We start from the raw sequence: 27,642 nt of genomic DNA on the forward strand, positions 1-27,642 counted from the left end.
TTTTTAAAAATTATATTTTATTATATTTTAGCAAATATAATATTTTAAATTAAATAATTATGTGGTTTAATTAAGTTAGTTTTTTTAGGAAATTAAGTTAATTTTTAAGTTAAGAAAATCATGTCCTTAATTAATATTTAATAAACAAATAAAATACATGATGACTTTCAATCTTGTGTGCTGTATATTAAATAATATTTTTTAAAATTATACCATATTAAATATTTTATTTTTAAAATATATTTTCTTAAAAATTTTAAATCATCTTAAAAATATTAAACTATATGCATTATTTTTTTAAACTTTTTTATAACATATAAAAACGAGGTCTAAGCTTTTGTATCACCCCTAATGAAAATAAAATAGTGTATCATATTACATATATTTGTATTTTAAATTTATAATTTTCATATATACTAGTAAATTTTAATTGTCAAATAAATTTTAAATTTGAATCTATTTATCATTTACATTAAATTCAAATAGTACCATTTAAATATAAACTCGAATTAGTTCAATTATCCGTCGGATATGTTAAATATCTTCACTTAGTAAGTATAAATATACAAAAAAAAGAGAAGAGAAATCAAAATCAAAATAATAAACATACGTATTCAAATTCACCGTAAACCAGTAAATTTAGAAAACTTTTAAGGTTAAAATTGAATTATAAATGTTTGAGATGTTAATATATAATTTTATAATGTATTAGTTTATAATTTCATCATTTTTAAGAAAATTAAATATAATTCTTTTTCATTTTTAAGGTGTTAAAATATAAATTTACCATACATAAATTTATAATTTAATAATTTTAAGGAGATTAAATTACAATTTTTCAATTGCAATTGCGAAAAGGACGTTACCTGCCCGTAAATAGTAATTAAAATATTTGAATTTGCACTCTTTATTATCATCCCAAATGAGTTAATGTTGAATGAATTTTTTCTAAATTGTGAGTCTTAAGTAATTATTAAGTATAGAATCAAATTATTATAATATAAATAAATTACAAGCTAATTAATTAAACTACATATTTAATTTCCATGATGAGTGTGTAATTAAAAAATCATTATGTGTACTCACATGATGAGTGTGTAATTAAAAAACCATTGAAAAATTTTAATTTGAATAAAACAATAAATACTGGTATGGTATAAATTCGAATCGAGTTACTGTATCTCTTACTCTTAATATTATATAAAAATATGTAATGAATAAAAGAAAAGGATATCTGAAGTTAATAACTCCAAAAACAGCAAAAACAAACAAAAAATCCTTTTATAACTGCCAACCGCGACATGAAAAACGTTAGTCCACTGTTTTTTTAGAACTGAATAAAATAATAATCTTTTTTATCACTAGAAAAAATCTAATATTTTTTTCCTTCAAATTCTCTCCCTTGATACAAAGCATGAATATATAAAGCTAAAACCGGTTGCCTCTTTCTGGTAAAGAAGAAGAGAAATCCAAAGAGAGAGAGGCTGATATATATCTCTTTCTTTCGCCAAAAAGAAAAAGCTCTCTATTTTTTTTGACCCTTTTTTTCTCTTGTAAAAGGGTTTTCTCCTCTCCTAATAATCTCCCTAAAAGGGTAATCATATAATTTTTGGATCATTTCTAATGTTTTTCTTTGTGGGTTTTTGTTTTCATTTTATCTGTTGAATTTTCTTTTTCATTCACGATTTAAAATTATGGTCTTTTTTTTAACTTTTTTATTTCAGTTTCATAATGTTCTGCATGTTAGTTAGTTTTTTTTTTTGTTTGTTTATGGATAGTGGCTTGATCTTATGTTATATTTTATGTTTTCATTGATTTGATTGGCTTCTTTTTATTTAGTTTTTTTCATCTGGATTTTGTCATCATATTTTTTGTTTTATTATATTAGATCAAACCATGTATTGTTGTTCAATTTATTTAATTTGATGTTGGCTGTTGCAAGGATATCTCATGTATAATGTACGAAAATTCTGAATATTTTGTTTGAAATTCTTATGTTTGAGAACTTTCTTTTGATTTGATTAATAAAAAACTAGCTAAAGAAAAGGCTTTGGATAGGTATGCTTTTAATCCAAATGACAAAAAAGCTAGCAAAGCAAATTGCTTTGTGGTGATCTTTTTTGTTTTAATTTCATAAAGGAAATGTTATTTCATATTTTGGTTATATACTGTGGTATTTGTAAACTCTGTTTTTGGATTTTGTTAGGCTTATATCATTTTTGTGATTAATGGGTGTAGAGATTGTGGGATCAAACATGGCACAAGTATCTGTTGACAAAGTAGCTGAAGTAGACCAATCATTTTTGCTTGATAAGGAAAATGGGAAACTGGACAAGGATCCAGTTCATAATGAGACCATTCCAGTCATTCCCCGCAGCGAGGAGCCGAGTAAGGGAGACGGGAATAATGCATCCAATGACAACTTCCCGACGGATGCAGTTGACGAGTGGCCTGCAGCTAAGCAAGTCCACTCTTTTTATTTTGTCAGATATCGCCTTTACGAAGATCCCAGGATCAAAGCCAAAATCGACGAGGCTGATAAAGAGTTACAAAAGTGGAGTAAAACTAGGTTCAAGATCACTGATGAGTTGAAAGCTAAGAGGGTGAGTGGAAAGCTATTAATTTTGATTGGATACGTAGCTTATGAGCAATTCCATTTCATACTTTTATAAGATATTTATGTGCCATATGACCATATCCTGTTTTGCTTTCAATTGGTTCCTACAGATTAGATGACATTAATGTTGTGACGAATCTTTAAAACTTTGTTTTGAGTGCAATCGGGTGTGCTTATAGTGATAGATTGCATGCAGAGACATTAAACCTGGATGCAATTGATGAATGTTGGAAATTTATGCTCTTGAGCATGTAGTAACCATTATACATAACGATTCCTTATTGTTGTATTTGCCACATTTTAAAGCATTACCTTTATGTTACTGCAGTCAGATCGTGCTGAGTTACTTGCTCAAGTGAGAGCCCTGAATGTTGATTTTGAACAATATAAGGAGATTTTAGACGAGAAAAAAAAGGAAATAGAACCACTGCAGCAGGCCTTAGGCAAGCTTCGCACTAATAGCTATACCGGTCGTGGCAGTATGTGTTCATCTGAGGAAGAGCTCAACGATGTTGTATGTTACTCATAACTGCTTTGAGATTTGTCAATTGGTTTTTGCTGCGGTTAATCCTTTGCTTTTAGTCACTTCATGGGAATTGGTGAAACTACAGATCCATTGCTTGCAATATCGCATTCAGCATGAAAGTATCCCATTGGCTGAGGAGAAGCAACTCCTTAAAGAAATCAAACGACTAGAGGGGACCAGGGAAGCAGTTATCACTAATGCAGCAATGAGAGCAAAGATTCAGGATTCGATGGGTCGGAAGGAAGTCATTCAAGATCAGGTTAAAGTAAGAAACTTTTTGTTTTGCACATTTCGAAAATTCCCTACTTCCCACCTGTATTAATTGAGACCATCAGTGCATTACACTAATAAACTTTCTATATTTTGTTTTATTGTAGCTTATGGGTGTTGATTTGAGTGGAGTAAGGAAGGAGCAGTTTGCAGTCCAGTCCAAGAAAAAACAAATTAAAGAAAAATTGACTGCAATCGAAAAGAAACTTGAGTCTTTACAGGAGGAGCTGAAAGCTATAACCCAGAAGAGAGACAAAGCTTATCAAACAATTCTGGAACTGAGGAAACAACATGATGAGGAAGTATGTCTTTTCTTTGCTTCAAACTTTAAGAGTTCTGTTTCATATGCACACATGACCATATTCAAACTTTCATTTATACATGAAGAGCTGCTATCACTACATATATACATCTTCATATTGATAATCTTCATATAAAGATGGAATCATTTTTAAAAGCTTTTGTGGTCTTATCTTCATGGGAGATTGACATTGTTGGAGTAAAACCATCTGTTGAGTTAAACTTTTATGTGGTTTTGCCATTATGCTTTTCATTAAATGACACATTATAGTCAACTTTCAAACTTCATTGTCTGAGCTATCACCAAGAACTCGTTTTAATTACTATTATTTTTCAATATTTCAGAATGCTTACTTCTACCAGAGCCGTTCACTCATAAACAAGGCTAAAATTGTTGCTGCCAAGAAAGATATAAAAGCTCTTGAGGAGCTTGCAAATGTTGAGGTTTGTTGAGACTGCTGATTAATGTTACAGTTAGAGTATCTCATGTGCTTCGTATTTGGCTGGTCTCTTATCTTCTATGCTGCTTTTAGGTTGAGAAGTTTATGGATCTCTGGAATGGTAATAAAGCCTTCAGGGATGATTATGAGAGAAGAATTCTGAAATCCCTGGACACTCGACTATTAAGCAGGGATGGTCGGATAAGGAATCCTGATGAGAAGCCATTAGTTCTACCAGAGATAACAGTACATACGGGAACTGAAGCACTTCCAAAACCTGGTGCGAAACAACCAAAGGAAGAAGCCAAATCCTCTCCTCAACCAGGTACTAAACACCTGAAAAAGGGCCAGAAAGATGCTGAGACCAAAGCAATGGAGTCAAAATCCTCTCCAGAGAATGTTGTAGCAGACAAGATCTCTGGATCTTCAAACAAGGAAGTTGATGCTGCAAAACAGAAAGAAATGAAGAGAGAAGAGGAAATTGCAAAAGCAAAGCAAGCTTTAGAAAGGAAGAAGAAGCAGGCTGAAAAAGCAGCTGCCAAAGCAGCTATAAGAGCTCAAAAGGAAGCTGAAAAGAAGCTCAAGGAAATTATTTGCTTCTTCTCTTGTTTTGCTTCTTTATAAGTGGTGCGGGTTAAAACTGAAATTCTTTTGATGTTTTTTTCCTTTCAGGAGCGTGAGAAGAAAGCAAAGAAGAAAGCAGCAGCATCTACGACTGCTATAAATCCCGAGGAACCAACTGAACCCATGGCTGAAGCTTCAGAATCAGAGAAGGTTGATGCTAGTGCTGAAGCACCTGTTCCTGCTCCTGTTTCAGTGAAGGATAAAGCACAAAAGGGGAATGCTATTCGGTACAGAAATCGAACTAAAGGACCTGAGGTGCTTCCAAGAGCCATCCTGAGACGTAAGAAGTCAACCAACTACTGGACATGGGCCGCACCTGCTGCACTAGTGGTGCTGATACTTCTAGCAGTAGGTTACTATTATCTTGTCTGAAGAAGTTAACTTGAATGGAACTGAGAGTTTTGGTTGAACAACATGCTGATAGCTAGGTCCATAGCTGCAAAAGTTCTTTGCATCCATTGAGGATGGACTAAAAATGTCATAATGTTGCTGGTTGTTCAGTTGCAATGCTTACTGAGGCCAAAACTAAGCAATTCTGGTTTAATTGGTTGTATTTTAAAAATTTTGACTTCCATCAATTTGAGAATGTCATGAGAATCCTTCATGCATTTCAATATTTGAGATTAATCCTAAATTAATATGATTCCAATAGATAGAATGCCAGGTGTTCAATGGGATTATTGTTCTGGTCTACTATTTTCCTAGAAAGTAGCAATTACTCAACATGTATGATACATTATTATACAAAGAAAGATGCATCTCAAAGGAAAGCTAAAATCTTAACAGCTGCTCTAATGGTGGTTATTGATTCTTGAAGATATTAAATACTACTAAAACATTGCTTCTCATTTATCAAAGACAAATTGGGAAAGCTCTTTAGAAGTTTATGATGGTTTGAATAAACCAGGGAATTGGTGGCATATTTATCTCTTGGACTCCCTCAAGGATCTGAACAACATGCCCCATGGATGGCCTATTTTGTTCTTCATCTTGAATGCACCAACATGCTACTCTACAAGCTCTGATGACTTCTTCCGCATTTGCATTCCCCTGCAGCTTGGGATCCAGCAGACTTAGTACATCCCCTCCGTTGCTTACGCATATCGCAGCACGAGCTGGGAAGTAATTGTCTGTCTCATCACCTTTTATCTCCCAGTTTCTTCTTCCTGATATAATCTCCAATAGCAACATCCCATAGCTAAAAACATCAGATTTTGGAGTGATGGGATCACCTGAAATCATTTCGGGTGCAAGGTACCCTCTGGTTCCTTTCATCGTGGTCAAAACACGACTGAAATCCCTACCGAACAGCTTTGCTAAGCCGAAGTCTGAAAGCAAAGGATTATAATCAGCATCAAGAAGAATGTTCTCAGGCTTGATGTCACAGTGTATGATGCATACTCTGCACTTCTCGTGGAGATAGGCTAATCCTCGAGCTACTCCCAGTGCAATATGATGTCTTGTTTTCCAGTCTAGGATCTTTGAATCCTTATTAAACAGGTGACTGTCCAAAGAACCATTTGGCATGTATTCGTATACGAGAAACCTCTTCGTCCCCTTCAAACAAAACCCGAGAAGGTGAACTAGATTAACATGATGGATTGTCCCTATGGTGCTCACTTCAGCGCGGAACTGCTTATCTTCATGGTCTTGGCCTTTGAGACTCTTTACTGCTATGACAGCCGAATTCGGAAGCATTCCTTTATAAACAGAACCAAAGCCTCCTTCACCTAATTTTTCAGAAAAATTCTTTGTTGCACTCTTTAAATCACCAAACTTGAAGAGAACCAGAGCATCATCAGTTGGTTTGGTACCAGAGAAATTTGCCATCCTGCATGTTGAAACTAGTACCAAGATAGGAATCAAAACCACAATTGCTGCAGCTGCACAAATAGTGAGCCGCTTAATTCTTACCTTCTTTGTAACTTTCGAAGCTTCCAACTCCGTCATGGGAAGCCGGAGATATAAATCTCTTCCAATATAGTCACCAAAAGTGAGGTATTGGATGTTCAGCAAATCATCTCTCCATATGGAGCAGTTACCATAATATCCAATGGTGTATGCAATACAAGAGCAGTCTCTTAAGCAAGCCGATTTACACTCTCTCAAGCTCTTATTATTTGTCAACACTTCATTTGCTGGCAGCCTTATGTTTTCAATCAGTTGGAAGTCATGTTTCACATCTTTATTGCACTTCAACAAAGATTTTCGAAGACAACCATTTGTATAATTGCCCGTTTTCCATTCTCCAGGAATTTTAGGTTCAAAACCAGGCAAGCATTTGCATTTAGGCCCACCAAACTGATTACAAGCTCCATTTGCTCCACAGAAACCATAGATTTCACATGTTTCTCTCGGCTTTTCCCAAATAGTTTCCCATTCCTGAGAACCATCTTTCCATATGAGTTGCTGCACTTTACCCGTTACATCCATCAGAAATCTTACAAGAACCGAGGAGGTGGTGACCGAGTAAAAATAATAATTTTCTTCCTTGTTTGAGACATATTCCATGGTGATATAGTTGGTCGTCACTGTCTCAGTACTAAAAGAGGAAACTCTCTGTAGCCAAGACCCACAAGTCCAGTGCCTAATCCCATTCTTCAGTATATGATACCACCCGGTTCCATTGGTGTCTAGCCCTAGGGAAAACAATCCAGGCGAAGGATTATTTGGACTGCTCCAAGAAACATAGATTAACCCTTTCTTGCTCATCTTGCTTGTTCCAAGCTTGGCCCCAGGCAACCATGTATCAGTAGGATGATCAAAGCTTTCCCATGCTGTGACTGAAGGACTTGAACCATTTCTCAAAACAAGATTCCCACTATCCTCAAGAACTGCAACAGTGGAATTCATGGTGTTTGATGATGATGGCTCAGCTGACCAAACTGGGATTTCAGATTGGTTGTAAAGGACAAGGCTACCCTTTTCAGAGAGCTCAAGTTTTGAAACAGAATGATCAAGGAGTGGCTCATCTCTATTAGCCACCCACACCACAGTCTTAACGTTGAGGTTCTTGTACCAGATACCTACATAGTAGCCTGTAGAGTTACCTGGCTTAAAGAAACCAAGTTCAAACCTTCCATTTCTTGAGCTTATAGTTTGGTTACCAGAGAGTGACTGGCCTGGATATAAGGTATCCATTTCGATGGAGACATAAGTTTCAAATGACGAAAAGCAAAAAACCAGAACATAGAGAGGAAGCAAAAGCCTTGTTCTGTTTCCCATTGGAGAAAAATGGAGAAATTTTTGTACGTCTTTATTATTTATTTATGTATTTATTTGGTATACTGTTATTTTATTTTCTACAATGTTATAATTAATGGTTAAAATATGCCATTAATCCCAATAATTTAGTAGATTTTGAGATTTAATTTTTTAAAAGTTTTAAAAGTTTATTTTTTTTTATGATATATTAAGATGATGCTAATATGAAAAATATTTTTTTAGAGCAACAACTGTCTTATTAACTATAAAGCCTTAAATGTCTCAAATTAAAAAGTTTGTGAGCTATCTATGGTGCTTATGTTTGACAATATTATCCCAAATGGTATCATAGCTCCACGATATGGTGCAAGAGAACCTTTTATATTTGTATAATTAGCATCAATCTTCTAATATTTGAGTTCTCGGTCCAAATAGTAATAACTTTAATTATAAAACTTATATAAACTTAATTTAAAGAAAAACTTATATTAAGTTATATCTCTTTTATAATACATAAATTAAATAAAAATAATATAAAATTTATAATATATAACCTTTATAAATAAGGTTTTATAAATTGTCCAATAACTTTTGTAACTCTTCTTATAAATAATATAATTTTTACTATAATTTTAAAAATATTTTTTATAAATAAGTTATGATAAAAAAAGAAGCTATAATATTCTTTTATGAATAAGTATATCATTTTATAATATATAATATGAACACATGAATAAGTTATGTCCAACTTATTGACCACAATATTTTAGAAATAAATATATAACACTTTTATAATATTTAAATATTTTTATAATATTTTTTTCTAATTTTTTAGCATTTAAATAATATATATTTTTAATAACTTTATAAAATACATAAATTATTTTTATAATATATTTTTAATATTTATAATATAAGAATTTTTTGTCATCATCATCTCAAACACTTATATATATTCATGCTTATAAAATAATTTTTATAACTTGTATAAAAATATTTTTTAATATTGCACTTGAGTGTAATTATCTAGATAATTACTCTAATTTTCACCCTCTTTTAAAAATCGAAAATTGTAATTGAGATACTCAAATTACGCTCAATTCGATTAAACTCACTAATTATAATGATTATCCAAACTTATCATACGAAGTTTGTTGGTTGATTAGTTAATAAAATTATATTTATTTTAATGGCTTGGTTTTTAGTTCAATTCTCATTTACAAAAATAGTTTAAATAATAAATAAAAATAAGAATTCACTTTTGTTGATTTTTCAAAGATGAAAAGTGGAATTTAAGATTGGGTTTGGGTGGCCATGATAATTTTTTATTTTTTTATAAGTATGATAATTTTTTTCTGATAAAAGTTTTAATCATACGTGTGGGGTACATTTTGAAATGTTCTTTTCTTTTTAATTATTATTCAATGTTGATAATGAAAGCAGTCAACATATATATTTTTAATTTTAGTGTTGAATGCTTCCTTCTTGACGTGGGTTTTGTTTTTGTTTTTTTTTCAAAAATACATGTTTGTTAATTTATTTTACTGAAAATAATTTTAAAAATACTCTTTTTAAAAATGATAATATTAATATTTAAGTAATTTTATTTAAAATGTTTTTAGGTATTTTTTTCTGAAATTATCTTTTGAAAGTTGTTTTAAGTAATGTGAACTTTAATTTTTATGCTTTAAAAGTCAAAATTATTTTATTCGTAATTTAGTTCATGAAGCATATTCATTTTTCCAAATTTGATATCTAATATTTTAGAATTAGGTTACCATTTTTATAAAAAAAAAACTAATGTGGATGAGATCATTTGTCACGTATCTCGTTTTTATTAATTTACTTTGAATTATTTGGAATAAATAGGAATAAAATGGTAGTTTTCAGATAAAATAAAATTTAATTAGTCGAGAAATTAAGTATTTTTTATTTAATTTTTTCTTTTTTTTGAAAATTTGCTAATTTATTATGTATAATTTATTGTCAATTAATTTTTGTGTATAAAGTTGATGATGTTAATATTTAGAAGGTCTAATCATATCTTTCGCTTAAAATTATACATAACTCATCCCTAACTCATAAAGAGGAGGTTAATGCGTTTCAGTGCATTTAAACTTACTTCATACTGTATTGATAATAATGTTCATATCAATCAATGGACAATCCTTTTTATTATTACTATATTAAGAAGGTAGTTGAAAATATTTGAACTCGTATTATCTAATTACCAAACAAAAGTAATAATTATTATTTGAGACGATGTTGAATTTTTTAATTTTTAATATAAAATAACGTGACTTTTTCTTTGATTGATGGACCACATTGAGGGTAGATTAGACAATTTCAGAATTTCTAATTTCATAAAATAAAAAATTAAGAGTTTGATTGAAAAGTTCAAATTTAATTTGTTTTATTTGGGACAAGTTTAAGTCAATTTCATTGCTTTTTAGTACAAATTACTCAATGCCTTTATCAATGTTTAATACGCGTAAACTTAATTATAAATATGGACTTGATGGAAAAAATAGTTATAAATAATGAAAAAGAAAAAATCAAAACCCTTTAGTCATTAAGTAAAATTATGGTTATGGTTTTTATATGGTAAAACTCCCCTAGCAATCTATGTATTACCAATACGTAAAGTTGTTTATGAGTCGTGGTAAGTCCTTTGAAAATTTTGGATCCAATTGTTAGGACTAGATTCGATCTAAAATATGGGTTTAAATTTTTACTCAATCTCGATCTAGATTATAAATGGTAAATTCGAGCCTAGACCGATCCAATCCATATTAAAATCTATAGTATTGATACCATAGGAAATGTACCGATACTTACTATAAGGTATCGATATCTTGGGAAGGGTATCGATACTCAATCAATTTTTATTTAATTTTCAAAACATTGAACCTTAAAACGGTATCGATACTAGGCAAGGTATTGATACTTTGTTAAGAGTATCAAAATTTTGGTTTTTTAAACATGTAACCAGATTGGGCCGAGTTTGAGTAAAAAAGACTTACACAAGACCTAACCCGTTTATAAAACAGGCCCCATTTTTTGTCTAGGCTCATATTTTAAGCGGACTTTCGCGATCTCAGCCCATGCACATGCCTACCAATAAGGGGACAAAAAAGTCTTCCTACAAAAAGGAGCAAAAAATGTAAGCAAAGTGGTAAAATTGTTAATATTTATCACAAAAATTATTAAAATAGTTGATGTGACATATGATTGTTCAATCAATAGTGACATATTTTTGACGATACTGATATGATATTTATAAAATTTTAATATTTAAATATCACATTAAAAATTTTAAAATATTATAAAATCATTGTACATATAACGGATTATGATTAACTATAACAATTAAATGAGCTTTTAAAAATAAATAACTATTTTTTACTTTCTATTTCTTTTTATTCACGCGTAAGATTGGAAACTTTGTTTCCCGGTCTTGCTTTTTCTAAATTTCTTTTTAGTTTGGTAAGTTGTTTTCTTTCTTTTTAGTTGGTCTTCCTTTTCTACATTTCTTTTTAGTTTGGTAAGTTGTTTTCTTTCTTTTTTAGTTAATTTAATTTTAGCTAATTACTTTTTATATTAATAAGTATTAAAAATAAAAAGAGTTATTTTTTTAAAGTTATTACAGCCAATAATAATCAGCCACATGTACAATGATTTTATAATTTTTTAAAATTTCTATGTTATGTTTAAATATTAGTATTTTATAAGTGACATGTGAGTACTGTGTGATATATATCATTGACTGAACAATCATATGCCACATCATTTGTTTGGATGGTTTTGTTTCAAATGTTAATAATTTTACTAATTTGCTTACATTTTAAAAATATAGGAACTTAATTACTCATTCTTTTAGTAGAGGGATATGTTTACTCTCTTATTGAAAATTTAGGGATTGGCAAGGTACTTTCACCGATTTTATATATACTATATTCTTTAATTTGACTTAATTCAAATTTATTATTATTATCATTAGGTTTTTAAATAAAATATATTAGTTTAAAGATTTATTTAGCAAACTAGTTGCTTTAGACAATTATCTAGTAAATTAGATGAAGTCGTCACCTTGGGAGCCAACATTGAACTCAGTACTTCTAGGGGTCGACATGCCCTAGAGGTGTCTAACTTTGATGTTGGCTCCTAATTTTTTTTCACTAATCATTTTAGGTTTTGACATTAGGGTTTGAAGCTATAACCAATTATTTTAGGGTTTGAATATAAAAATTTTAGGGTTCACATTTAAGATTTTGAAGTAATAAAATTTTGTCTCGCATGAAAGGGCAATTGAGGGGATGGAACTTTAATACAATAGAATAAGACATTAGAGGATTCTGATTGAGTAGATAGAAGACTGAGATAACAAAATAAGTCTCAGTTGATAAAAGCTTGATGACTGAGATGATAAAACAAGTCTCTACATAATTTGATGGAAGTTTAACAACTGAAATGATAAAACAAGTCTGTTTGCATGAGTTGATGGCAGCCTGATAACTGAAATGATAAAAACAAGTCTTTTTATGAATTGATGGAAGCCTATTGAGTAATAGGTAAAATGTAAAAATAGTCATGAAAAAGGTGGGAAGGCTGAATATCATATATAGACACATTCACAGCAGTTTGAAGGGAGAATTGTTAGCTTATTCTTGGTTTTATCTTTCAAATCCACTACCAAATGAGCAAAATGTATTATGCTATGGTGAACTATAATAGTCAAACTTATAATACAAATATTGATGTAATCTTCGAGTTCAAAAGTCTGATTAACATAATGTTTAAAAAAGACATCAAGTTAGTGGAGATGAGGAACAAAATTGGTCAAAAAATTAGAGTTTCGGTTGGGTTGTTGAGGTATAGGTTTATTACATGTAACGATCAAGTCAGGTATTCAGTAATTCATTTAATGGGTGATGATGATATATAAACAATGGTTGCAATTCACGAATGTAATAGTATTGATACAGTTGAGTTGTATGTCGAGCTCGACAACATTGTAGAAGAACATGGGGGCGATATTCCAAACTCGTCTATGATCCCTTTAATGGATTCACAATGGAAATACCAAACTCGAAATACAGGTAGATTAATAACTTCATATCTTGTTGTAATCTTCTTAAAACTTTAATGAATACAACAAGATGGAGATGCAATTAGGATGTTTTGCAATGTAGTTTTTAGAATCCAGATTTAGTAATGCTTTTAACCATACAAGGTGCCATCAACTTCTATGGGTATACACCATTCCCAACAACATGAGGGGTCGTCCACTTTTGCTAGAATACAACATTCCCAACCTAAGTAAGAAATCCTTAAGAATTTGATTAGATTGCTTTTTGTAGAACTGATCAATGATTTTGGCAATGCTGATTTGAAGACTAGGGAACTTGTAAATGCTAGTGATGTTGGATAGGATAATATGAAATTAGAACCTTTAGCCCATATGCTGGAAGTTAACTTTGACGAGATGAGAGGTCTTGAGTTTCCGGAGTATCCGCATATCTTTCCAAGTTATACCACCCCAACCGATACATATTTCAAGGCAATTGACAGTTGGTACTCAATTTCCATGAAAAAGGCTACTGTATTAGCCATTTAGGAGTACAATGTGAAGACATTCGCAGACTACCGAGTGGATGTATCTACAATTGTAAGATATGTAGGAACATGTGTAAAATTCAGTGATGGATACATGTGGCAAGTACGAGTCTCATTTCTAAAGAGGAAACAATTATGGGAGATAACAAAATACAATAATCCTCACACCTGCACAGTTCCAATATCCTAAGATCACTGTAAATTGAGTTTGAATATGATAGCTAAAGAAATAGCACCATTATTGGAAGCAAATTCGAGGGTTTCAATTACGGTGATAATCGTGGATATTCATACCCGGTATAAATATCAAGTATCATATGCCAAGGCATGGAAGGCAAAGCAAAAGGCACTCGTGAAGATGTTTGGAGACTGGAATGATGCATATATAATTTTTTTTTAAGGTTATATAAATTAGATTAAAAGTTTGACAAGCTAAAATGAATTTTTTAATGAATTACAGGCATGCATTTTATTTCTTATTACGTGAAAAATCAAAATTTAAAAGAAAAATGTCATGTTAGATTTTTGCTTGAGATTTTAAAGGGAGTGACCTAAATGATTAAACTATGTAACATCGGTACTTAAATTGCAAATTTTTTATTTTGGATGTCTGAAATGAAATGTTTTGATAGCTAGAGGACTATCTGTGGAATTTGCCCAATAAAATATAGTAATAAGCCATTAATATATGCGTAAACCGGATCCATGTTGAGTCCAGCCCAAACCTAATTAGCCATTCCATACCATACCAGCCCAGCTCAAGCCCATGCACATGTCCAACAACCCTCCAACGTCTGTATTTCCCTCGAAATTTTAAATTCAAAATTGGGAGCGCTTCCTCTCTTTTCTTCTTTCCCCATCCCTCTTTTCTCTTTCCAACGGCGATGGCGACTCTGACTCCGACCAAAACCCCAGTAGAGAAATCCAAAAGGTCCCACTCTCATCATCACCATTCACGTGACGGTTCCTCCTTTTCTTCCTCTCTGTCCCGTTTCGAGGCCTACAACCGCCTCCAAGCGGCTGCAGTGGCCTTCGGGGAGAAGCTTCCGATCCCGGAGATCGTAGCGCTCGGCGGCCAATCTGATGGAAAAAGTTCTCTCCTTGAAGCTTTTCTTGGATTTCGTTTCAATGTGCGTGAGGTCGAGATGGGCACTCGCCGGCCTCTCATTTTGCAGATGGTTCATGACCCTTCGGCACTTGAACCTCGTTGTCGCTTCCAGGTGGTTTTTGCTCTTATTTATTATTTGCGAATTCGGATCGGTTTTGTTTAATGGGTTTAAGGGCCATTTTTGGATTTTTATTTCTTTTATTTCTTTTGAATTTCCTGTGGCGATGTTGTTATTTGCTTAATCGGTTTTTTTATCTGTGTTTATTTTACTCTGGATGGAAGAACTGCAAATTGTTTAATCAAAACAATACCTGGAATTTCGAAGAATTTAATTGAGAAACATAAGTTTTTCTTTATAATAGAATTTAGACAGAATAATTTGTGTTAAAAGAGTTGAATTTTAAAACACTTGTTATTGAACAAATACCGGGGATTTATTATGTTTTGGATGTGAATAGTTTTGATTTATACCTTTAATTCTTTTGCTAGCATTTTTCTTGGGGAGGGTATAGGATGTGGGTGTTCTTAAGTAATATATACTCCATTTCTAGAAGCGCTATGTTTCCCTTGTTATCTTTTTCTGATTACTTAAAATTGAAAACTACAAACAGGAAGAAGATTCTGAAGAATATGGAAGTCCAGTTGTTTCAGCATCGACAATTGCAGATATCATAAAATCAAGAACTGAGGCACTTTTGAAAAAGACTAAAACTTCAGTTTCTCCTAAGCCAATTATAATGAGAGCTGAATTTGCACATTGTCCAAATCTCACCATCATTGATACCCCAGGATTTGTTCTTAAGGTAGGCTGTTAGTTCATTTGGGGAAAAAAAAAAAGATCTTATATTGATTGAAATCTTGTAATATAATGCATTTATTTATGAAGCAAAATATATGGTTGGCAATTTGTTGGCAGGCAAAGAAGGGAGAACCAGAGAACACACCAGAGGAAATTCTTTCAATGGTTAAGTTACTAGCTAGTCCTCCCCATCGTATTCTGTTGTTCCTTCAGCAGAGTAGCGTGGAATGGTGCTCATCTTTGTGGTTAGATTCAATTCGTGAAATTGATCCAACCTTTAGAAGGACAATAGTTGTGGTCTCCAAGTTTGATAATAGACTCAAGGTACAGATTTCATGCTTTCCTTTTGGGCTTTATTATGTATGAGATGTAACATTGAGCTGACACATTCACACTACGATGAGTATTACATATTGTTGCAACCCGCCGAGGATTTAACGAACTGGACTTGGTTTAATGAAAACCTGAGCCCGGAGGCTCTGTTTAAGGAGAAATTGAGCATTGGGGTCCTGACATAATAGGGACTGAAAATAAGCCTTGCTTGTTGCTTGATATGATATGTCTGTGTCTTGTAACTTGATTGTGTATCTGAAATTGTGTGGCATTTGATTGTGACGATTCAATTAATGTAGGAGTTTAGTGACAGATGGGAAGTAGATCGTTATTTGAGTGCAAGTGGATATCTTGGAGAAAATACCCGGCCATTTTTTGTGGCATTGCCGAAGGAAAGGAACACCATATCAAATGATGAATTCCGAAGGCAAATATCCCAAGTGGATGCTGAAGTTTTACGTCATTTGCATGATGGAATCAAGGGAGGTTATGATGAAGAAAAGTTCAAGCCCTATATTGGTTTTTGTTCTTTGAGGGAGTATTTGGAATCAGAACTACAAAAGAGATACAAAGAAGCTGCCCCAGCTACACTGGCATTGCTTGAGCAGCGCTGCAGTGATGTTAACATTGAGCTGGCAAGAATTGACTCCAAAATACAAGCAACTTCCGATGTTTCTCATCTTCGAAAATCAGCCATGATGCATGCGGCATATATAAGCAATCATGTGGTGAGACATCTCTCTCATACAGAATTTTATTTGGTTCAGATAAACAGTCTCATCTTATTAGACTTAGCTACTTCAGAAAATCATTTCCCCTTCTAGTAACGTATAACTATTTAGCAAATTGGACCACTTTCAATATTGTTCCAACTTTTGGGGTAGCATCACATGTTCCCACTTCTTCAGCTGAGGTTAATATATACCAGTTTCACGACCTGAGTTATTCATGCTGAAATGGAGCTCTTAGAATTTGTGACCCTGTCTTCTTCCATAAAGCTTGTGGCTTAACTACAAAAAACTAATCCTACCTTTTCGTTGCTCAAGGGGGTTTTGATCGATGGAGCAGCAGATCCTTCCCCCGAGCAGTGGGGGAAAACAACAGAGGAGGAAAGATCCGAGAGTGGGTTAGGGAGTTGGCCAGGTGTTACTACTGATATAAAACCTGCTAATGCTGTTCTTCGTCTTTATGGTGGAGCTGCTTTCGAAAGGGTAATGCATGAATTCCGCTGCGCTGCATATTCCATGGAATGTCCCCCAGTATCAAGAGAGAAGGTAGATATTTCGAACTTTGAAATTTGCCCCAAGAATGCCATATGAGCATGACTTTTATCCCCGATGAACTTGTAAATAGGTGTATTTTCCTGAAACAGGTTGCGAATATCTTACTTGCACATGCTGGCCGAGGTGGGGGTAGAGGAGTAACGGAGGCTGCTGCAGAAATTGCACGTACTGCTGCACGGTCATGGCTTGCTCCTCTCCTTGATGCTGTTTGTGATCGGCTTGCCTTCGTTCTAGGCAATCTTTTTGACATTGCTCTTGAGAGGAATCGCTGCCGTGAATCAGAATGTAAGAAGTCATTTTCCCTTCATTGATCGAACTTTTTAGCCATCATTTTGAAGAGGGATTATCTTCAAAGAGATGGTATTTATGACATACATGATAGTCACTTTATGGATATTTTAATCCCACCTTATGCACACCAGTTGCATGTAGCATTTACCTCCTCTCTGATTTCCTTATAACATAATGCTTATTGATTTCTATTAATTTACACAGATGGGAAGAATACTGGAAATTGGGATGGGTATGTTGGGTTTCATGCAGCTTTAAGGCATGCATACAATCGCTTTATAAAGGATTTGGCTAAACAGTGCAAGCAACTAGTTAGGCATCATCTTGATTCAGTCACAAGTCCATATTCTCAGGTTTGTTATGAGAATGATTTTCAAGGAGTCTTTAACTCAACGGCAAGTTCCTATAACAAATACAACCAAGCTTCATCTGCTTCATATTGCCTTGAGCTATCTGGTATTGAGCAAGTACCGCACGACGAGGCAAAGAGAGATCAGGAGAACATACCACCTGAAAAGAATTCAAAGCAAACCACTCCAGGAAAAGGCACAGAAGCTAGAGAAGCTCTTCAAGAAACCCAATTGACAGTGCCTGAGACCCCATCTCCTGACCAGCCATGTGATGTGGTCTACGCTAGAGTTAAGAAGGAACTTGGGAATTGCATTGAAGTTGGACCAAGAAAACGTATAGCAAGAATGACTGGCAACAGAAATGCTGAACAATTGGCAAAAGTTCACAATGGTGGTAGTCTTTTATTTGGTAATGGTGATAGTGGTTCCAAAACAGGTTCAAGTTACTCAGAAATCTGCTCATCAGCAGCACAACATTTTGCACGGATACGTGAAGTCCTTGTTGAACGCAGTGTGACATCAACCCTGAACTCTGGATTTTTAACCCCATGGTAAGTCCTTTAATCTCTGCTTTTATTATTATCCGTACAAGTGATATTACTGGTATCAATACCCTCACTGACAATCGAACTGCTGTTAGAACAGTAAAAGTACCATAAAGGCACTTATATTAGGACCAGTATTGCATTTTACCCCTCTAGATTGGACCATAAAAACACATTGATTTAATTTCTTTGCTTTAATTGGATATATAGTCGGGACAGGCTAGTGGTGGCACTTGGATTGGACCTGTTTGCTGTGAATGATGAGAAATTCATGGATATGTTTATAGCTCCAGACGCCATTGAGGTGCTGCACAAGGAACGACAATCACTTCAAAAGCGACAGATGATTCTTCAATCTTGCTTGAATGAGTTCAAAAATGTTGCTCGAGCACTCTGATGCAAACGACACCGTTTTTTTCTCCATGAACTGGATCCCTCGATTCCAACACAATGCTCCCAAGCAAAGGTTTCACATCTAGTGAACCAAAAAAAAAAAAAAAATCATTCATGTGTTTTTGATTGTCTATTGCTGGCAACCATATTTTTCTTTCTCATCTGGATAAGGTACTGACCACAGTTTTAATCAGTGAATAAAATTAGCTTTCCTAAATATCTGCGTAATTTTAGCCCTTTTAATAAATACTAAAGAAAAATTATGTAAAATACATCAAAAAAATTTGTATAAAAAAAATAAGGGTTTGATTGAAATGTCAAAATTTCTGAATTTTTTGAGGTTAAATTATTTTTAGATAACATAGAAAGATAAAAATATTCTTATAATTATATTACGGATTTATTTTGATTTTAAATCATTTCTATAGACTACATAAAAAAATAAAAATTCTTTCGTATTTTTTACTTTTTAAATAAATTAACTGAATTAGTATCAAGGGTTGATCTTGATTTAGTTAAACATTTTAAATTAATTAATCATAGTTATACTTGTTAAGTGGATGAAAGAAATAAAAATAATATAATAATATTTAAACAATGATTTAAAAAATAATTATTGATAAAATAATTAAAAATAAAAACTAATGGTTGAATAATTTGTTTCTAACAATTTAATAAAAAGTAATAGTTGTTTTTCGAAAATAAAAAATTGATGTTTATATGTTTACCCATTAATCACTGTACTAATTTTTAGTTCTTTTAACACTATAATCAAATTGAGTTAATTGCATGTTATTATTTTAAATTAGTTTTAAAATTTTAAAATATTTAAATTATATTTTAAAATTATCAATATTATATCAATTAAGATTTTTATTAAAATTATTAATTTAACTGTTAAATGATATGTCAAATTGTATACAACATCATTTTAAAAAGAAAATTTTATGAAAAAATGAATATTGTTAAAATGGACATTGTAAAAATCTTGGTTTGAAGCTTTTAGGGATGTTTCCGTTCACTCTCTTTTTAAGTATTACTTTATTTTTAGTTTTACTTTTAAAATTTATACGGTAATATTTAATTTTTTAAATTCATTTTAAATTTAGCTAAGCAAGATTTGGTGTGCCATTTAATGATTTTAATAATAAAATAACCTGATTAATATAACATTGATAGCTTGAGGACATAATTAGAACATTTTGAAATTTTATTGGAAAAACATGGTGGGTTGAGCGGAGGAATTTTAAAATATTTTATGCATCTAGGATCACCTCGAATAATTAAGAATAATAGAACATCAATAATTTAGTACTTGGTTGAATTCTAATCCGCTTTGACAAGTTAGAAAAGTTGATTTGCGATGGGGCTCAAACTATCCTCGTTGGAAATTGCACTCCTTTACAAAAATGGTCATATTCAAGCTACACAACTCAAAATCAAGTAATTCAAAAGTCGTTTTGAGGAGAACTCAAAGATATACAATTTAAGAAAAAGAATTGTCCAAAAAAGTGGTCAAAGGGTCTCAAAAAGTCAAGTCAAAGTTATCCCTATGAAATCTAGCGATTAATCTTGAACTTCCTATAGGAAATTGCTTTGTTTTATGAAAATGACCGTATCTTAAGCTACAGACCTCAAAATCATGTGACCCAGAAATTGTTTCAAAGAGAACTCAAAGATCCAGAAATTCTCCCATATGTTTCAGCCTAATTTGGCTTACGTCACCTTAATGGTGACATATGTATTTTGGACTTTTAATTAATTTTAGTTAATAAATATAAATTAATTTTCTAATTAAATAATTTACATAAGCCTTATTTTAATCTCATTAAAGTTATAACAATTTCACAACATTAAAATGCATGTGTAACTTTATTTAATAAATTTTATTTCATTCCAAATAATTAGATGGCATGATCTCTTAATTTAGCTCTATTTCGGTGTCATCATTTAATCCAATTAAATAGATATCTGAAGTGACTAAATTAACTACAGATCAATCTAAGCTTTAAACCAATAAAACACATATTACTCCACTAAGGCTTCGTTTGGATGGGCGATTGACTGCGGTATGGTGCGTTTAACTTACTTTTTGTCTCACGCTACAGTATCGCTACAGTATCTAATCTCACCGCCACCGCTGTTTTTACACTAACCGCAGCTAAACGCACCGCCCATCCAAACTCACCCTAAGTAAATGGATTGAACATTTGTTGTTGTTCAATCATTTACAGTTTCATACAAGTATTCATGTTAAACACGATTCATTAAAGAGTTATGTTGAGATAATAGAGTGACCGATTAGGCATATATAATTAGGGCCTAAATAATTCGTACTTAAGTTTTGATTTTTCATCTATTAATCACAAATTATTCAGCCACAAAGTAATTCCTTTAAAGTACCATGACTAAACTTCTTATTATATACCATTACGAAAGCTATTGATTTCAAGCTTCTATTTAATAATGATAAGTGTCAAAAAAAACATATTTTAGCCTCGTTCTTAGCGCATTTTTGGGTGATTATATGACATTAATTGTGAAATATATTTCCTAATCTTTTATATTCATGTTTGATGTTTAATAAGGCATTCGAGAACAATAAGAGTGAAAAAAAAGGTGAAAATTAGAACTTTGGAGCATTTCGGAAGTTGTACAAATGTAGTAGAATTTCACATAGGCAATTCACATGGTCACGTGGATTCACAAGGCTGTGTGTCTAGGTGGTTGTGTCAATCTTGAGAACTATGTGGACTGAAGGTTGCAAGTTACAATTTTTAGTTTTTTTTAGCACCTTAAGAGGATATAAATAGAAAAAAAAAGGGAAGGGGGCAACCACTACGGGAGAGCACAAAATTACCTTGAGGACACCATTGAAGCCAATTTCTAAGTAATTTTCTACCAAGGTTCAAGAGTCCAAGTTGATTTTTAAGGGAGTTATTCTGGATTTCTTTTATTCTAGTGGTTATATTGTACTTTTGGTGTTACTCTTACCATGATGAACTAATTCTCTTAATATCTAGGCGAGATGAACCCTAGGATGGATTCTATTGTTTAATTTCTATTTTTATGCAATAAAATCTTAAGTCTCTTTATTTTCAATTATGAATTTTTATTATTTTTAGGTTAATAATTCTAGAGTGTTAATTCATGTTTGATGTGGATAAGTCTGAGGTTGAATAGACCCTCATTGTGATTAGATATTGTATAATTGAATGGAGTTGCATATAATCCTAGAAATAGGACAACATAAATCTATCGGATTAGAGTCAAATGTAATAGAGGGATCCATATAGTGAATTAATACAATAATAAGAGTTTTAATTAGAAAAAATTTTCAATTAATCAACCAAGAATTAGTTGCTCTTATACTCAAAAGATATATTAACATAAATTAGGGATTTCTACAAATCAAAGAGCTAAGAAAATAAATCGCATAAATTAGATTGAGAATTATAGATGAAATCTAGCTGAATTTTTACCTAGGTATTGTTTTGTCACTTGATTGATACTTAATTGTTTTTGTGTTTCATTCTTAGGTGCATTCGTTAGTTAATTTAGATGGTTTAATTTAATTTTAATCAATCATTTGAATTATTTGGTTAAATAATAGAAAGACGATAGTTACTAGTAATTGTAGTTCTTGAGGGAATAATATTTGTGTTCACCATAACTATACTATTAATTGATAGGTTCACTTGCCTTGGCTAGTTTATTAATTAGTTTAGTGGATATCAAATATCCTTGTCAAATGTGTGTTACCCTCGTAGAATATCCATGATCTTTTTAAGCTAAATCCATTAATCTAGCTAATTCAATTTATTTTATCTCATGGTCATCATTGTATCTTTCGCAATGGAAATTATCATTACTCATACCAATAATGATAAAATCATTTGTCGTAGACAAATGACCCTCGATTAGGTTCCATTTTCAATATATCAAAGTAAATGAGTTCTATACACAGGGTCAGTTACTCAAGATTAAAGTAAGTTATACTATGAAACATCACAAATGAATCTAAAATAAGTTCTACTTGGTCCAATCTGATGTACTATCAATTTTGACAATCACACCTATATCTCTATTTCTAAGAGTCAATCACTTCGATAACCAAAACAAATTATCTCTCAAATTAGACTCATATGTAACATAATAGCCTCTTGAATCAATTGTTTAATTTGATTCTTATTGACCATGGACAAATTAGATTACTTACTAATGTAAGTTGTCTTCTTGTATCATAATCTATGTCTTATGATCCAACTTACTATTAGTTAAATCTTAGGTAATCAACGAACCGATATTTACTTTATATAGAGATGATGAATAACATTTATGTATTTCCATGAATAAGCAATTTGGTCATTTCAGTAATTTATCACATATGATGAAATTATTGCGCTAAATGCACAAAAAAACCAAACATAGAGGCCAATTTAAAAAAAAATTGTAATTTAAAAATGTTTGATACAATTAACTCAAATAAATTGTAACACAATTAATTCCTGAATTTTCGAAAAGTAATGAGATTTTTCTTTCTTAATTCAATTCAATATAATCATTCCTCTCATCAATCATCATCGTCATCCTTTTCTTCATTTGTTTACAATTCTCCCCTTTTTTTCCCAAACAAGAAAAAAATCGGTGGGGTAACTGTGGTTGGCTATTGGGATCCGTAAGGCTCAAATTTTAACGGTTGTTAAAGATATGGATTAATTTCACTAAATTCCTCAAACTATGATACAAATTCTAAATTAATCCTAAACTTCAAAATATTCTAATTGAATCCTCAAATTATCAATATTGTATCAATCACGTCTCTCTATCAGCCTTGATATTAGCTTAAGCATAAAATGTAAGCTCAAATAAAACACAAAACATATTTAAACACATATATTAAATTGTAAATATACATATACCTATTATATGGACAACTTAAATATAATGTGTAAAAAATAGTCATCCATAATTTTCTTGGCTCTCTATTTTTCTAAGACATCAAATTAAAATTGTTTACGTTGTAACTACACTCGTATTTACAATTTTATTTATATATTTAAAAACATTTCACATTAGATTTAAAATAACATTTAACATTTAATTTAATGATTAGAATCGATGAATCAACCTATTTAATACAATAAAAGTATTTTAAAGATCTAATTATATTTTTAAAGTATAAAATAAATTAAAATAAAAAGAAAAGAAAATACAAAGTATAGCCCACTTAGAATGGAATTTCAAGGAGTATGATGTCTTAGATGATACGAATCATGATGATGATGATTAAAGATTTTGACTTTAAAATAAACACACAACAGCATATATAAGTGTATATATATATATATATATATATATATGTATGAGCAAAGTTGAAAACTATTCATGAACCTTGTTTTGTTTTTATTAGCAAGAATTGTAAGTGGTCCCCCCCACCCCTTTCCTCTATTTTGTCTCTAATGTCCCTATTGGACGAGACCTATGGCTATTCCATCCTTTAAAGAAAGAAAGAAAAGGGACCTATTCCAACATTTTATATTTTAATAGTCTTTGTATGTGTTCATAGTGTGTTAAATATGTTATATCTTGTTTTCATAAAACTATTATGCTTCATATATGTTTTCTTACCAAATTTTGAAATCTTTTTTGCATTTTATATAAAATTGGTCAAATATCACTTTTAGTCCTTTTACTTCATGCATTTCTGTCTTTGTTTCTTTTTGCATTTTTACTTGAATTTCTTCAATAATTGGGTCCTATTTTTTTCTTTTTGTACTTTTGGGTTCAATAGTTAATATTGATGATTACTCACCCAAATAGTTATTTTGGTATGATGAATTGGAATAAATCTTTTTTTTAAAACATCAACTACCAAAATTATTAACCGTGATAATTATTTGGACTAACTAATAACATGGTTTCCCCCTTTTTCAATCATTATAAGATAATGGTAAAATTGCAATTTCAATTTCTCTACTATGCTCATAACTAATAACATGGCTATCTTATTATTTTACTATCATATCCTTTGTATGCTGACAAGTGTCTAAAAAAAAAAAGAAAGTTATTTGCAGTTGAAAGGTTAAAAGTGATTTTTTCAACTATTTATAAACATCTTGAAAAAAAAAAGAAAAAAAGAAAGAAAGACTATAAACGTGACAAAGTGACATGACACCGTATATTTCTATAGATTATATTACAATGTTCAAGTTTCAATTTTGGTCCCCATACTACACTCAAATTTATACTTCAACTTCTTGACATAATTTGGTACCTAAACTTTTACAATGCTATTGATTAGCCCAAATACTTTATTTTGATTAAAATGATGATGTAATTTTTAAGAGTTGTTAACATCATCAAATTTATCTATTAAATTCACGACCATTTTAATTTTTTTGTTACATAGTTACCGTGTGAGTATTTTTAAAAAGAAATTAAAATGCCAGAATAACAATTTAATAGAAAAAAATAATGGTGTTAACAATTGGAGTTAAAATTTTAAATTCAAGGACTAAATTTTTAAAAATAAAAGTATAGAGACTAAATTATAAATACACAAAGAATACAAAAATTTAAAAAATTTAACTTTTAAAATTTATTCTATAATTTAATTAAAATAATTAACCCAAGGTAAAATATAATAGTGAGTAATACTAATTATTAATAAAAGTAATATTTAAAAGTTTTTGTGAGGGATTTTCTAATTGTTTGCTTTTGTAAGCTAAAATTGATTTTTTGAAGAAAGGCTAAACAATATTTTCAAAAGGCAGGTTTTGCCTAAAATTTGACTTTAAAAATTACGTGATTGAAAAGCACCCTTTATCAATCAATAAAGAATAAAAAGAAGAAGTTAAATATCATTAATCTTGTTTTGGAGTGAAAATAAGTTACTCTTCTTATATATATTCTTTAAACAACGTATTTTAATCAAATTTAAAATATAATCTCTCAGTTAAACTTTATTTATTTATTATTGTCGAACTCTAATTAGTCTAAATTATTTTATTATTATTTGACTTACAAACTTAGCTTATAAATAATTTTTTTAAGACTGATAATCTCTCGCTTAAACTCTGTTTATTTGTTATAGTCGAACTCGATTAGTCTAGATTATTTTATTATTAGTTGACTTACAAATTTAGCTTATAAATAATTTTTTTACGACCTTAAAAAATACACTCATTAAAGATTAGAACTCATAACATGTAACACCCCCTAACCCTATACCGTCACTGGAACAGAGTTACGAGACATTATCAGTCAGTACAGTCCAATTTCGATCATTAATTAAAATAAATATTCACACACATCCTAGTTTTAAGATGTCGTCCCTTTAATGGGCCCTCGCGGTCCAATATGAACAGTAAATTCAATTTGGGACTAATTTAGAATCACTACGAATTTTTAGTAAATTTCAAAATTCATACCACATACCGTTGCCAACCATAATTTACTCATTTCATCAATACTTTTACAACCTAAATGACTCTCATTAAACATCCTGGGTACATGCCATTATCAATACTCAACATACTTTACTTTAATGGATTCGGGATCGTCTTGGGATGCTGATTCAACGTACTATCTTTACTTAACTTGCGCACGGAAACAAACCGTACGCTGAGTATGGTATACTCAGTGGTATTTCTATAATCCGAACAATTAATAATATAATAAATACTTAAGATCATAATAATGAGTTACAATTATTCAATTATTTATTCAGAGATAAATTTCAACTACTTACCATATAAATTTTATACAAATCATATAATAAACACAATAACATAATTGTTCAATTCTTAACTAAATCCATTATTATTTACTCCATTCTTTCACTTACTACTCGGTATAGCTTTCCTTAATTTACTCACAATTCAATATCATTAAACTATATTCAACTATACACTTATCAATCATATTCCATTTTAATTCATTTCAATAACATCAATTTCATTTATATCATATCAACTTACTATCCCGATAGCTTTCAAGATATACATACGATTCATATATCTCAAATCACATTTCAATTCGTCAAGTGGCATCATATATCATCAATTCGAACTCCAATCATTTCATGAACCTTTGGTTCATATTTTCAATTGATATCTAAATTTTCAATTCTCAATTCAATTTCTCGTTTCATTTCAATAGCTTGATCAATCAAATTTATTCGATTTATCTTTCACTTATTTACCCTATTAACAAACCCGGACTTTGACGGATACACGGATTCCAACCCAAACACACCGGTCGGCACATTGTGCCTAAAACGGTACATAGTACTGATCGATATCGACACATAAAGTGCCTAAAACGACACACGAGGTGCCCGATCGACACACGAGGTGCCTAAAATACGACACATATAGTGCACGATCGATAAAGCCGGCAAATCCGTACACTTCCGGATCCTATGGTATGCTAATTATATCCGACTCATTTCGACTAGTTAATAGGGTATTTCATTCACTTTCTCAATTTAATAATTCTTTCATCAATATACCATTCGATAATCACATATATTCACCCATTTTCACAATTCATACAATTTCATTCAATTCAACAATATATTTCAATTATTCACATTAATTCATAATTCAATACAATTCAATTCACTTTTCAATATCAAATATTCAAATATCAAAATCTCATATATTCATATCAATTTCCTCATATTTCCAATCAATATATTTTTCAATATAATATTCATTCAATATTCAAATTTCTACATAAATCATATATATTATATAATTCAATCAATATAAATTCAATCAAAATAATTTCAATCAATATAAATTCAATAAATTCATCGCATACCAAAATCAATCCATTCCAATTGTAAAACATCATAATTCTAACACTAACAATTGCCATATGTATATAAATATAACAAATAATAACTAAGTTCAGATTATAAAAATACAAACCGTA

At 31.1% G+C, this 27,642-nt stretch overlaps 3 protein-coding genes across 6 annotated transcripts; 2 read left to right on the forward strand and 1 right to left on the reverse strand.

Moving 5' to 3' along the window:
- The first annotated feature begins 1,336 nt into the window (after positions 1-1,336).
- Positions 1,337-5,391, forward strand: LOC108480618 (proton pump-interactor 1-like). 4 transcript variants are annotated; one of them, XM_053030725.1, is made up of 7 exons: positions 1,337-1,635; positions 2,239-2,603; positions 2,946-3,131; positions 3,229-3,408; positions 3,521-3,715; positions 4,059-4,157; positions 4,247-4,894. In XM_053030725.1, the coding sequence occupies exons 2-7, from the start codon at positions 2,256-2,258 to the stop codon at positions 4,775-4,777; spliced, it is 1,539 nt and encodes a 512-aa protein (XP_052886685.1). In that variant the 5' UTR covers positions 1,337-1,635; positions 2,239-2,255; the 3' UTR covers positions 4,778-4,894. The 4 variants fall into 4 exon arrangements, with proteins under 4 accessions (XP_052886685.1, XP_052886684.1, XP_052886687.1 ...); XM_053030724.1 differs by having other exon boundaries at positions 1,337-1,594; XM_053030727.1 differs by lacking the exon at positions 1,337-1,635 and adding an exon at positions 1,844-1,959.
- An 82-nt stretch (positions 5,392-5,473) lies between these two features.
- Positions 5,474-8,011, reverse strand: LOC108481643 (G-type lectin S-receptor-like serine/threonine-protein kinase At2g19130). Its single transcript, XM_017784753.2, has one exon. The coding sequence runs from the start codon at positions 8,000-8,002 to the stop codon at positions 5,654-5,656; it is 2,349 nt and encodes a 782-aa protein (XP_017640242.1). The 5' UTR covers positions 8,003-8,011; the 3' UTR covers positions 5,474-5,653.
- Positions 8,012-14,424: 6,413 nt separating this feature from the next.
- Positions 14,425-18,916, forward strand: LOC108480978 (dynamin-related protein 5A-like). The gene is made up of 8 exons (XM_017784137.2): positions 14,425-14,817; positions 15,317-15,508; positions 15,622-15,828; positions 16,137-16,565; positions 16,884-17,111; positions 17,210-17,405; positions 17,616-18,312; positions 18,517-18,916. Exons 1-8 carry the CDS (start codon positions 14,482-14,484, stop codon positions 18,701-18,703), a joined length of 2,472 nt encoding a protein of 823 aa, XP_017639626.1. The 5' UTR covers positions 14,425-14,481; the 3' UTR covers positions 18,704-18,916.
- Positions 18,917-27,642: the final 8,726 nt, after the last annotated feature.

Source organism: Gossypium arboreum, chromosome 1 (assembly GCF_025698485.1).
Source record: "Gossypium arboreum isolate Shixiya-1 chromosome 1, ASM2569848v2, whole genome shotgun sequence".
In the NCBI taxonomy this organism is placed as follows: domain Eukaryota; kingdom Viridiplantae; phylum Streptophyta; class Magnoliopsida; order Malvales; family Malvaceae; genus Gossypium; species Gossypium arboreum.